This window comes from Juglans regia, chromosome 2 (genome assembly GCF_001411555.2).
Source record: "Juglans regia cultivar Chandler chromosome 2, Walnut 2.0, whole genome shotgun sequence".
In the NCBI taxonomy this organism is placed as follows: domain Eukaryota; kingdom Viridiplantae; phylum Streptophyta; class Magnoliopsida; order Fagales; family Juglandaceae; genus Juglans; species Juglans regia.
This window is the reverse complement of record NC_049902.1, coordinates 6,060,464-6,072,937: the sequence shown is the minus strand read 5'-3', so window position 1 is coordinate 6,072,937 and position 12,474 is coordinate 6,060,464. Positions and strand designations below refer to the sequence as shown.

Below are 12,474 nucleotides of genomic sequence, written 5' to 3'. Positions count from 1 at the left end.
TTATCCCTTTGGAATAAAAGGATACAAATTGTTAGACCTTACCAACCACACCATTTTCATTTCAAGGGATGTAATTTTTCATGAGTCCATTTTTCCCTTCCAAAATCCCACCCTTTCCCCATCACCTCCTTCTCTAGAGTCTCACTTACCCATATTTTCATCTTCCCCACCTCTTGCCTCTAATTTTCAGCCCCTTTCTCCTGCACCTTCCATTCCTTCAACTATTTCCACTCCTGCCCATTCTACCCCCTCTACTGTCAGCATATCACCTCCTTCACTAATCACTGAGTCCCCTTCTCATTCTACTTCTCCCCACATCCCCATTCCCATTCTTCGAAGGTCAAATAGGATTAGAACTGCACCTCAATATTTGAAAGACTTTCACTGTCATCAGGCTTTGTTGGCTCCTCCTGAACAATCAATTTCCAAGGATGCTCCTGCTCCAAATGGTAAGTCATTCCCTCTAACTAAATGTTTATCTTACCATAAATTCAGTTCTTCCTTCCAAGCTTTTTCTTCTTCTCTTTCTCTCCAATCCGAGCCTAATTCTTATAAACAAGCCTTGAAGGATCCTGATTGGTGCAAAGCTATGGAAGCTGAGATTGAGGCCTTGGAAAACAATCATACCTGGACACTTACTGACTTACCTCAAGGGAAAGAAGCCATCGACTGTAAGTATGTTTACAAGATTAAATTTAAGTCTGATGGCACTATAGAAAGACTTAAAGCTAGGTTGGTAGCCAAGGGCTACACACAACAAGAGGGCATAGACTTTCATGAGACTTTCTCTCCAGTTGCTAAGCTGGTTACTGTGAGATGTTTACTCACTGTTGCTGCAATTAAAGGATGGCATTTACACCAATTTGATGTAAATAATGCCTTCCTTAATGGTGATTTACAAGAAGAAATTTATATGAAGAGACCACCCGGGTACACCAAGGGAAAGCCACATCAAGTTTGCAAATTACTTAAGAGTCTCTATGGTCTTAAACAAGCATCAAGGCAGTGGAATTTTAAACTTACCTCTCATCTACTTGAATTTGGTTTTATCCAATCAAAAGCTGATTATAGCTTATTCACAAAGCAAGATGGAGACTCTTACATTGCCTTGTTAGTTTATGTGGATGACATCTTAGTTGCTAGCAATTCTCAAACCTCTATTGATTCCATTCGAACTTTTCTTCATTGCAAGTTCAAAATAAAAGATCTTGGATGCCTACGTTATTTTTTGGGCCTAGAGATTGCTAGATCATCCAAAGGCATTCACATTTCTCAAAGGAAATATGCCTTAGATATCTTAGCTGATTCTGGTATGCTCGGTTGTAAACCTCTCAAGCTACCTCTTGATCAAAACCTTAAAATCAGCAAAGATGAGGGCATTTCTCTTGCTGAACCAAGCACTTATAGAAGGCTTATTGGTAGACTTTTATATCTCACCATCTCTCGGCCAGATTTATGTTTTGCAGTTCAATTGTTGAGTCAATTCATGGATAAACCATCTTCAACTCACATGGCAGCAGCATACAAGGTTCTAAGGTATCTCAAAGCAGCTCCTGGACAAGGAATTTTTCTTTCCTCCTCATCTCAGTTTCATCTCCAAGCTTATTGTGATTCGGATTGGGCCTCTTGTCCAGACTCTCGTCGCTCAACCACAGGTTATTGTGTATTCTTAGGCAGCTCATTGATTTCTTGGAAATCCAAGAAACAAAATGTGGTTTCTCGGTCCTCAGCTGAAGCTGAGTATAGATCCATGGCTGCCACTTGTTCTGAATTAACTTGGCTTCGTTTTTTACTTCAAGACCTTGGTATCTCTCATCCACAAGCTGCCCTCCTCTTCTGTGATAATCAAGTAGCCCTCCATATTGCTGCAAATCCAGTGTTTCATGAGAGAACGAAACACATTGAACTCGATTGCCACTTGATTCGAGATCAAATTCAAGCAGGAACCATTACAACAGCTCATGTTTCCTCTCAAACCCACTTAGCTGACATTTTCACTAAAGCATTACCCTCTTACCTTCTGCAATTACACCTCTCCAAGATGGGCATAGTTAATCTCTATTCTCCATCTTGCGGGGGGATGTTAGAGGATACAGGCCAAACTACAAGTCGTTTAGTCCCTACTATCCCTTGTACATAAACTGTCATCTTTTTCATTATTCTTTGATTTGTTATTCTACTTTACAGATGTCACTAGCTCATTTGAACTTACGGTTAGTTAGTTAGAACTTTCTGCTGTATATATGTTTTGCATTCTCTGTATACGAAAACAGAACAATACAGAGGAATAAAGTTCTTCTTCCATCCACTCGTCTCTCTATTTTCTTTACTGTTTTTGCCAAGTCTGGCTGTGTTGCAGCACTGGTTATCATCTTCTTACACCAGGGGACGGGCTTCCGATGAAAGTCAACTTGTACTCGGGAGAAGGGCTTCGGATGGCAACACTGCTCGATGGGGCTATAGTCTCTGCAATTCATCCAAGGTAATTAAATAAATAAGATAAACTAATTCATAGGTCTCTACTACGTAGCAAGTATATATTATTATTATTATCTTCTTAATTTCTGACAACAAAGAATTATAAGAATATATGTGGGCAGAAAAGTGGGATCCAAACATCAAAGATGAGATTAAAAGATTACGCGATCGAACGTGCACGTGAAAAGAGAGAGAGAGTATTGAAATTACCACTAAGAACTCTCTCGATTTGTCGGGAAGCAATTACAGGATTAGCGAGGACGAGAAACGCAATGAAGCAAAATACAATGACAGTAGAAACTTTGAGAGCCATATTCTTGAGTTTGATGGGTGCAAGAGGAATCCACACCATCTTCCTCCTTTATAAGGCTTCTCAAGTACGACCACAGCTCATGGTTGACGCAACGCAGTTGAAAGCTTGTAATTGGGCTTGTCAGCCGGAGCCCTTTAACACGGAGCTAATTGATGGGACGGGTTAACGCAATAAATGGAAGAATTCTTTAATAAAAAATATATATATATATATATATATTTATATATGTATGTATTTAATTATATAAACGTTAAGTTTTAACTTGACTTGGCATTCATTCCGCAAAAATCGGCTTAACAATTCATAAATTATTAGAACATTTTACAAACTAACAAACCAGCAAACCATTTATTTGTAAAAGTTCAAGTGGTGCAATGAACTAGCAAAGTTACAAACCGTTTATTTGCAAATAGTCAAGAGGTGCAATGATTCAGAATATTTACAAAGGGTCAAACGGTGCAATTGTCAACGCGCTCTATAGTGTATTTGCAAAGTTGGTCGAGATGGTTAAAAGCAAATGGCCAAGCACTCTGTTTTGCACCATCGAAATACAGTAACCTTTTCCCCACCGTAAGCCACAACCAAGCCACTGCGAATTTTATATTGCAAGGGCAGATGCCCAAGCCATTGCGAATGCTTTAGGAGAAATAGTGTTTGCTTGTACATAACTGTACATGGATGAGCAACAATAACCTTACATATACATATAAAGATGGAAAACTCTTCTTTCAGGCGCTTTTGCGCACCGATGCGCACCGAATCTGACAAGGCGTGCTGCCACGTCAGTATTTTTTTATTAAAAAAATAGAAAAAGACGAACTCATGAAGAGAAGAAGAAGAAATATCGGCTCCCCTTTGTCTCTGTTCCAGACTTCCAGTGCAAAGACCCAGATCCATTTTTGTCTTCCCTTCATCTCCCCTCTCCAAAATCCCACCTTCGCACACCATTTTTGCCGTTTGTGGGTGTTGCTCTATCGTTCCTCCCTCCGCTACAAATTGGTCGGTCTCTTACACTCCTCCGCGACGGCCACCTCCTAAGCGTCAGATCCTGAAAGTCGGCCGCACTCCTCCGCCACTCACGTGAACTCCTTTGCATCGTATCTGGTAGGTGCTTTCATTTCCTCACTAGTTTGTTCTTGTATGGTTTTGAGCTTTCATGGTACCGATTTTACTAGGAATCTCCCCAGCCCAAGCTGTGAATATTTCTTCAACCTTTTCTTCCAAAAAAAATTGGCCTTGCTCCGCCTAGAAATTTATTTAATTAAAAAAAATAGTTTAAAAGCAAATGTTTTCGTTTTCAATGAATTATCAAGGGAAATCAAAGTAGTATCCTATTGATAAGGAAGGGTGATGGCAAAGTTTCACTGCATTTTGCTTTCGATTCCCAATTTATTTTATTCCTGGAGATGCAGCGTTTATTTAGCTTTATATTGAACAGATTTGGTTGATTTTATACCTTTGTTTTCGTTTTATTTCTGTCCATTCAGTCATATATGCCCTCTTGCCCAAGTTTTATGCCCGTTTCTTTGACTTCGTATGTGATCTGATCTATGCTCATTTTGCCCGATAGATGATCGTGGCTGAAGTTGCAATGTAGAGACCTGCCTCAAACAATTTGCTTAAAATCTGTTGTTTTCATTTAGTTTGGTTTTCTTGAATTTGACCTGTGTCTTTTAATTTTCTATCACCAAGCAGCCATTAGTTTGGTTGTTTGTGGTTTCTTTTTCTAGGTTTTAAATAATTTGGTTGATCTGAAACTATTTAATTTTCCATTGTCGGCATCTGTAATGTTCATTAGGTCGATCATTTCACGAGTTCAATATGATATATTTGTGTGTATGGGTTATAATTAAGTAAATTGATATAGTCCGTGATTTGCTTTACAAATTCAAATGGATATATATAATGTGCATAAATCTCCATCAATGTATTTACTGTTGTCCTTAGCAACAAAAACAGAAGATACATGTGTTGCGGTATGTATCTTTAGAAATATACTCAAAATGTATAAAGTTATTCATTTAAGTTTGAAGTTGATTTATTTGGTCATCCAATTTTACTAATTGCAATATCTTAACCCTGCAGATTAAGGTACAAGTGTTAGTGAAATTACAAGTACAACAACCAAGAGCCGAGCAAAGCATTCAGGGATATAGACCTATTAATTTCTGTAAAAATCCTTCACAGGCTGTAAAAAATATTTATTGGTTTTCCCATGTTGTGTGTGATTTGGACTTTACATTTGTTTCATGGGTTGTAAAAAATATTTGTGAATTTATTTTAATAGATGTGGGTTTGATTTTATATTAGTATCAGGTTGATAGATGTGGATGTGCTTCTGTACTTGACAGCTTCTAATCGTGAATGGCTGATCTACGTTGGAGTGGACATGAGATTGTCTATTTTGCTTACCATTCAGACATTGTTGATGTGAAAATTGTAAATTTGTCATATAGTTAATTATTAGTTGTAACATGAATTTGTATTCACTTTGCAGGTTTCTTACTTGGGTGAAGGTTGCACATGATACATATTGGAGGTTTTATTTTTTAGCAAGTTCAATCTCGTCAACAGTCACCCAAATCCACAATCATGGGGTCGGAAGGAAGCTGTTTTTTTGTTAGAGAAACTAGGCTTTTTGAGACATGTAATATTTGCTGTAATATTTGTTTACTTTGTGTTTCATTTGCTATAATATTTGCTTACTTTGTGTTACATTTGCTGTAATATTTGCCAGTTATGAACTCAATTCAAGAACTAATGTTTCTCATTTCAATGGAATCTCTACAAAACCATGTGCACAAGTTGTTTTCATTACACAACTTTTCATTACAAAGGTTAATTTAATGAACCTACAAATACTCATTTTGTACATCATAACCAAAACACTTAAGAAGTGCCACTACAGTTGAAACATTAAAAAATGATCTACTCCATACACTTGAGATAGACAATATTGTCGACTATGATCTGAGGTGGATGAACATTTGCTTTCTCAGAATATTCTTGTGCAGCTGAATCCAGCACAGACTGCACCAAGTGAAGATCATCTTCACGGCAACGCAGCAAAACAGTAGGCTCTTTCAGCCTGAGCAAACTCTGACCAAATGCTAAGGTGGACTGAGCATAACAACTACTCGAATGATGATACATCAAACAGCTTCCAAAAAGTCAGGACCTAAATGGAGGAACAACCAAAACTCCTCTAACAGTCTAAACTAATTCATCATAACTGCAACATTGAGCTACTGCCTTCAGCATATAGAAGATTAAAGAAAAGATTCCTTTTTGCAGCTCCAAACAAGTATGGATTGTTTTAAGCACCACCAACAACCATTCAGCTGAACAGACCATTTAGAGATTCTAATCAACATCAAAATAATGCATTTGTTAGTGAAGATAACAAGTAAATAACTATCAAGCTAAAACTTCAACTGGCAACTAGATGCATGAATATATTATTTTCAAGTCGCTTCACATGAAATAAGTGCCTATTGAAGGTATATATGACAAAAAACCAAATGAGTGCTTATATTTTATTTTATTACTTGGTGGATTAATTTAGAAAGGGGCTTCTAATTAATGGGCGTAAAAATGGATAGGCATTGACTGACCCTAGAGTTTGGGTTATGTATTTATGCATGAAAAAAGAAAAGTGAATCCCCAATTGTTTGTTACTTTTTTTTTTATTTTTTTTTCGTAAAAGAACTAGAAGCATGTTATGTTAGTTGGACACCAACTCTGGCTATAAAAGAAGGTTGGCCTTCATTTTCGGAATAGCAATTGGGACCGCTCTAATCAGTTTTATTTTCAACCCCCATAATCAGTTTTGTAATCCCGTCTTATTTTATTCAACATGTCTTGGAATTTTTATCAAACATCTGGAGTACATTTAAGCTTTATATGTGTATTTCCATAGAAAAGGACACACACCACCCAGTGATAAAACTAACAGAACTCACAAGTAGTCAACTATGCAGGGGAACACCCAGTGATAGGGATAAAAGGAGTGGACATCAGTAGAGATCGATGAGGGAAATGAACATAAGTGATCAAAGAAAGAAAACACAACACCTTGCGTACCCTTGAGACTGTGGTTCTTCAAAAGATGACGATAAAGACTTGACGACAGGCATCTCGAATGTGGGTCACGCGGGGAAGAGATTGGCCAAGCTGCAGTAAAGGGAGGAACGAGAGAGCACTGCCATCGAATCTTGGGATTTGCATGAAGGGGAAGTCTTCTTCAGAAGGGGCAATATTCTTTTCATTTTCTTTCTTTCTTTTTTAATTTTATTTTTTGATTTTTTAAATAACTTTGACAGCAGCAGTTCCACATGAGATTCGTCCACCGATTCGTCCACCGATTCGCTTGTACCTAGAAGAATTGTATAAAGATATACTATAGACTTTACGTGAGATGCAGCTAGTTGGGCTTGTTTTCGTAGAGCCTTATTTTTGTTTGTGTGCAGTCCGTTTTGATAATTTAACCAGACAAGAATTTGTTTTAGTTTTTTGGTGGATTTTGAATGAGACTTGGGCCATGAAGCGGTTACTGGCTCTTGTCCCAAGCCCTTTTGACCCTGTACTAACATGATCCACAGAAAGGGTTTATTAATCTGACCCAAACCACTAATTAAGATTTGCTTAAACTTTATTAAACCCTTGTACGTATATTTGATCTTTCAACTGAATAAAATCCTCTGCATCATAATGCAAGTAAGCATATTGCTGAACCACGTAAATCTTATGGTCATGTGTGATTGATTTTGTTTTTTCCTTTACTTTTTATTTTATTGTTCCTAACAACTCATATCAAGAGCTAGGTTCAGGTTTGAGTAAGAACAATGGCTAAGAAGAAGTGACAATGTCTAGAATCGAGAAGTTTGATAGCACAAATTTTGGCTATTGGATGATGCAGATTGACTATGATCTCTACGGAAAAGACTTCATCTTCCTCTGTTGGGGAAGAAGTCGGATTACATAGAATATGCGGATTGGAACCTATTAGACCGATAGGTTTTGAGAGTTATTTGGTTGGCTCTATCAAGGTAAGTTGCACACAATGTTATCAAGGAAAAGACCAATGCAGATCTTATGGCAGACTAGTTTAGACGCAATGACTAAGGAAGTACATGATGCTCTACTTCTTGCGGTTCATAGTCTAGTTGATGATTGGGTGTTGGATTCGGGAGTTTCATTTCACACCACTTCACTAGCGATATTGATGGTGACTTCAGTAAGGTGTATTTGGTTGGTAGAGAAGCGTTGGATGCCATGGGAATTGGAGATGTGTGCATTATACTTCCAAACATAATTGTATGGACTTTACAAAAAGTCATACATGTTCCCAAGCTAAAGAAAAATCTTATCTCAGTGGGTCAGATTGATGATGATTGTCATTCGATATATTTTTTCAGTGGTGTATGAAAGGTTACAAAAAGAGCGATTGGCTTGGCTTCTTGTCAAAAAATCGGTACTCTATATATGACATCAGGATCAAGCAATCTAGAGCAAAAGTATTCTGATTTTAACTTTTTGAGATCAAAGTGTAGAGCAAAAGTATCACTAACAAGGGGAATAAGCCTAGTGCACCCATTCCTATTGTTCCATAATCAAATCCAAAGCCATCTACAACTACAATTGTTGTTCGTAGCTCTTCTAGGACTACCAGATCTCCACAGAGTTATAATAAAACATTGAGATAAAATTTTGAACAAGTGAGAGTCAGTAATAAAGGATGGATGAACTCTCTATTAGGGAGTCAGACATGAGAGCTAATTGACCTTCCAGCAAGGAAAAAGGCTTTCGACAACACTTGGGTATATCTTTTAAAGACTGGGCATGATCGTAGTAAGAGATATAAAATTAGACTCATCATGAAAACAATTTAGCAGAAGTAGAGGTGCTACCCACACCTCCCAGAGGGGAGGTCGCCGGCCCCACCCTTCTCCTTCGTGTTTTGTGGGGGGGGGGAGTTAGACCCATGAGCCCCCCCGGGTGGGCGATTGCTCTCTTGTAAAGGATCCACCCACCCTGCCCAAAACCAACTGTAAAAATAAAACAAAATACAAAATCAACCTAGAGAGAGAGAGACAAAACAACAGACGGCGACCTGTAGATGGCGAAACAGAGGAAGAAAAATTAATAGTGGGGAGAGAGAGAGCACGCGCTGGGGGGATGGGGAGTTTTAAATGAAACCTAATATAAAACAAAGATGTTTTGGGGAGTTCTCCTTAAAACAACGCCGTTTTATTAAAAAAAATTATTTTTTTAATATGTGTATGGTACAAACAATCTTTTTTTTAATATCTATATTGAAATAAGTTCCAAGGCAGTGGTACAGAAAGTTTGAGAACTTCATGTGTAGTTCTGGTTACACTAGATGTCAGGCAGACTATGGTTGTTATACTTGGCATTTTGACAACTATATTATTCTATTGTTGTTTGTGGATGATATGCTTATTGCAGGGTTTAGTTTTGAGGGGACCAACAATCTGAAGAAACAATTGTCAAAATTGTTTAGAATGTATGATTTTGGAGTTGCAAAACAAGTCATTGGCAAAAGAATTATCGGAGAAAGAATCAAAGCCACGATGAGAATTTCACAAGGAGAGGATGTTAACAGATTACTCAAAAAGTTCAATATGGATAAAGTCAAACTAGTGGGCACACCAAAGATAGACGTTGCCCATGCAGTAGGAGTTGTGAGTACGTAGGTATATGAGTAATCTAGGAAAGTAGCATTGGGAGGCAGCAAAGTGGATTTTGAGGTACTTGAAGGGTTCTTCATATACGTGCCATTGCTTTACTGTAGTTGGTCTGGAAATGTAGGGTTACAGAGTACTGCAAGTTTTGTATATGCAATGGGTGGTGCTGTTGTGTCTTGGGGTTCAAACTTGCAAAAGATTGTTGATCTGTCTACCATAGAAGCAGAGTATATTGTTGTATCTGAAGTCTCAAAGGACATGATTTGGTTTTAGAGTTTCTTGAGGAAGTTGGGTAAGAAGAATGAGAATGGTACTCTCTACAATGACAATCAGGGTGTTAGGCGAACCAGACAATCATTAACCAAGTTCATATACCTCAACTCACAACTCTTGGACTTTGTTTTCATGATCGGTGTTTCCTTCACAAGAGAATTAGTCGGAGGAAAAGATTTTCCTTTATATAAATGATTGTAATTAAGAAATTGGGAAATAATAGTTTGCAATCTTGATTTATGTTTTTTTTTTCCCTCTGTGGTCAATGCTTATTGGTCGCTACTGACATCGGGTTTTCCGTTTGTAACTATCTTAATATGTTCTTATTTATCATTCAATATGTATAATCCAAACATTAAATTTCACCTAAGGAGATGGTGATTAAGAGGGTGATGGATATAATTATTTTTTAAATTATATGAATGACAACATGGACTTTGTTTTCAAAAGTCTTCTTTAAAAAGAAAATTTGGAGGAAGACGTTCACTTTCTATAAAACGATGGTAATCATAAAATAATGTTTTACAATCTTGAATTATATGAGTAATACTACATACAGTCGTAGAGAGTGCAAGCGCCGTATAGTCATTTTGAAAAATAGTAGAGTTCACTATTAAAGAATTAGTTTTTTTTCTCATGTAGATCCCGTATTTATTTACTTTCTTTTAAAGTGATTGTGTGACACTTGCACACTCACGACTGCAATTATCATTTATCTTCCACTATATACTTACTGTTTTTGAATTAGATCGTGGAGACAGTACTAAAAGTGGAGTTCTCTTATGAAATGCATTAGAATACTCAAATGTAGTGTATTTTTATCGCTTGTATTTTATAGCTACACCTAGGGGTGTAACCGGTCCGGTCCAGTTTTGGATAAAATCTAGGACCGAATAGGTATGTACCGGTTTTGTATTTTTCAAAATCGATTACGCACCGGTTACCCTCCTAAACCGCTACTTCCGGTTTTACCGGTTTCCGGTTCGGACGGGTCCAGTTTTCAGGTTTTTTTAAAATATAAATTTTACAAATTGTCATTAAAAATTTGTTTATAAAAAAAACAAATTTTGATTTAAGAAAAACTGTTTTATATTTTATTAATATATTAGACTATATAATAGTATTAATATTAAACTATTGGTATACTTATAAGTTATATATTAGTATTAGTTATAAACTTTTAGTGATATAGTATTAACATTTTATGTAATAATTTATAAATTATAATATGAAATTATTTCATATATGAATATATATATTATATATAAAATTTTACATAAAAATTTATAATTATACATTATATATAAAACTTATATATATTAATATTTAATATATATAAAATATTTTGTATAAAACTTATATATAAAAATATTATTTTTTATTTTTTTTAATCAACCGGTCCTGTCCGGGCCAAAAAATCCCGGAACCGGAACCGGACCGGAATCGGCTGGTTTTTACATTTTAAAAGCCGGTTCCATAGCGTACTGTTTCAAAACCAATAAAACCGGTCCGGTTCAATCCAGTCCATACCGATTTTTCGATTTGAGTTTGCACCCCTAACTACATCCAATCAATCTATTTGTTGAATCAACACAAATCGCCAATATAGCTCAGCTAAGGAACAAGTGCCCGAACCTATGGTTCATTAGCTTTTTCTTTTCTAGTTTACTTCTCTGACTCCGAGCATTGCGGCTATAGTAATAGATTTTTGCCTTGGGAACCTCACTCTCTCATCTTGTATATTTATTAATTTTAATTCAATGCTATCTTTGATCTGAAAAGAATCATGACCAGGTATTTCCAGCTCCAGTTTGCGTTCAGATGTATGAGCCCGTTAATGGTTTTGTTCAACCCTTTCATTATGATTCTGTTACTATCACACTCAGTATGTTAGAAAAAATACTCAAATCTTCTATACAAAATTTTCTACATCACATGGTTTTCTTCATCTATAACTTATTGCTGGGGAAAGAAAGCAGAAGCAAGGAGAGGAAAAGGACAGGCCCGTCGATCGAGGAACTTGACTTTCTCCAATGAGTGGTCTCGTTGGATGGCATGCAAAGAGGCATGGATTGAATGAGGTCTGTGGCCATTCAAAGCCCATCCCATCCATTTCATTGTATATGTTGAAACAAGGCCCTTGTAAAATGGTACTTCCTTGTGTTAATGCAAATATGCTCTTGAGATTTTGGAGGATTTTGGTTTCTTGGGACCAGGTATATATTAATGATAGAGATTTTTAATTAATCTCAAGCTATTCCACTATATACTTACTTTTTTTGAATGAGAACGTACGTGGAGACAGTCAAAGTGGAGTTTTTCTTATGAAATGCATTGGAATACTCAAATGTAGTGTATTTTTATCGCTTGTATTTTACAGCTACACCCAATCAATCTATTGTTGAATCAACACAAATCACGGCCAATATAGCTCAGCCAACGAACAAGGGCCAGAACCTATGGTTCATTAGGTTTTTCTTTTCTATTTTACTTCTCTGACTCCGAGCATTGCAGCTATGGTAGTAGGTTTTTGCATTGGGAACCTCACTCTCTCATCTTGTATATTTATTTTAATTCAATGCTGTCTTTGATCTTAAAAGAATCATGACCAGGTATTTCCCACTCCAGCTTGCGTTCAGATTTATGAGCCCGACGGTAATGGTTTTGTTCAACCCTTTCATTATGATTCTGTTACTATCACAC

General features: G+C 36.7%; 1 protein-coding gene and 2 long non-coding RNA genes across 3 annotated transcripts; 2 read left to right on the top strand and 1 right to left on the bottom strand.

Annotated features, from left to right (window-relative positions):
• Positions 1–3,626: 3,626 nt before the first annotated feature.
• On the top strand, positions 3,627–5,559 carry LOC118344746. The gene is made up of 3 exons (XR_004798501.1): positions 3,627–3,895; positions 4,877–4,961; positions 5,289–5,559. It is a non-coding gene; the product is annotated as an uncharacterized LOC118344746 (long non-coding RNA).
• On the bottom strand, positions 5,541–7,065 carry LOC109016376. Its single transcript, XR_002000126.2, has 2 exons — positions 6,866–7,065; positions 5,541–6,154 (listed from the first exon to the last, which is right to left on the bottom strand). It is a non-coding gene; the product is annotated as an uncharacterized LOC109016376 (long non-coding RNA).
• A 590-nt stretch (positions 7,066–7,655) lies between these two features.
• LOC118347644 lies at positions 7,656–9,771 on the top strand. The gene is made up of 3 exons (XM_035687642.1): positions 7,656–7,749; positions 9,260–9,499; positions 9,623–9,771. The coding sequence occupies exons 1-3, from the start codon at positions 7,656–7,658 to the stop codon at positions 9,769–9,771; spliced, it is 483 nt and encodes a 160-aa protein (XP_035543535.1).
• Positions 9,772–12,474: the final 2,703 nt, after the last annotated feature.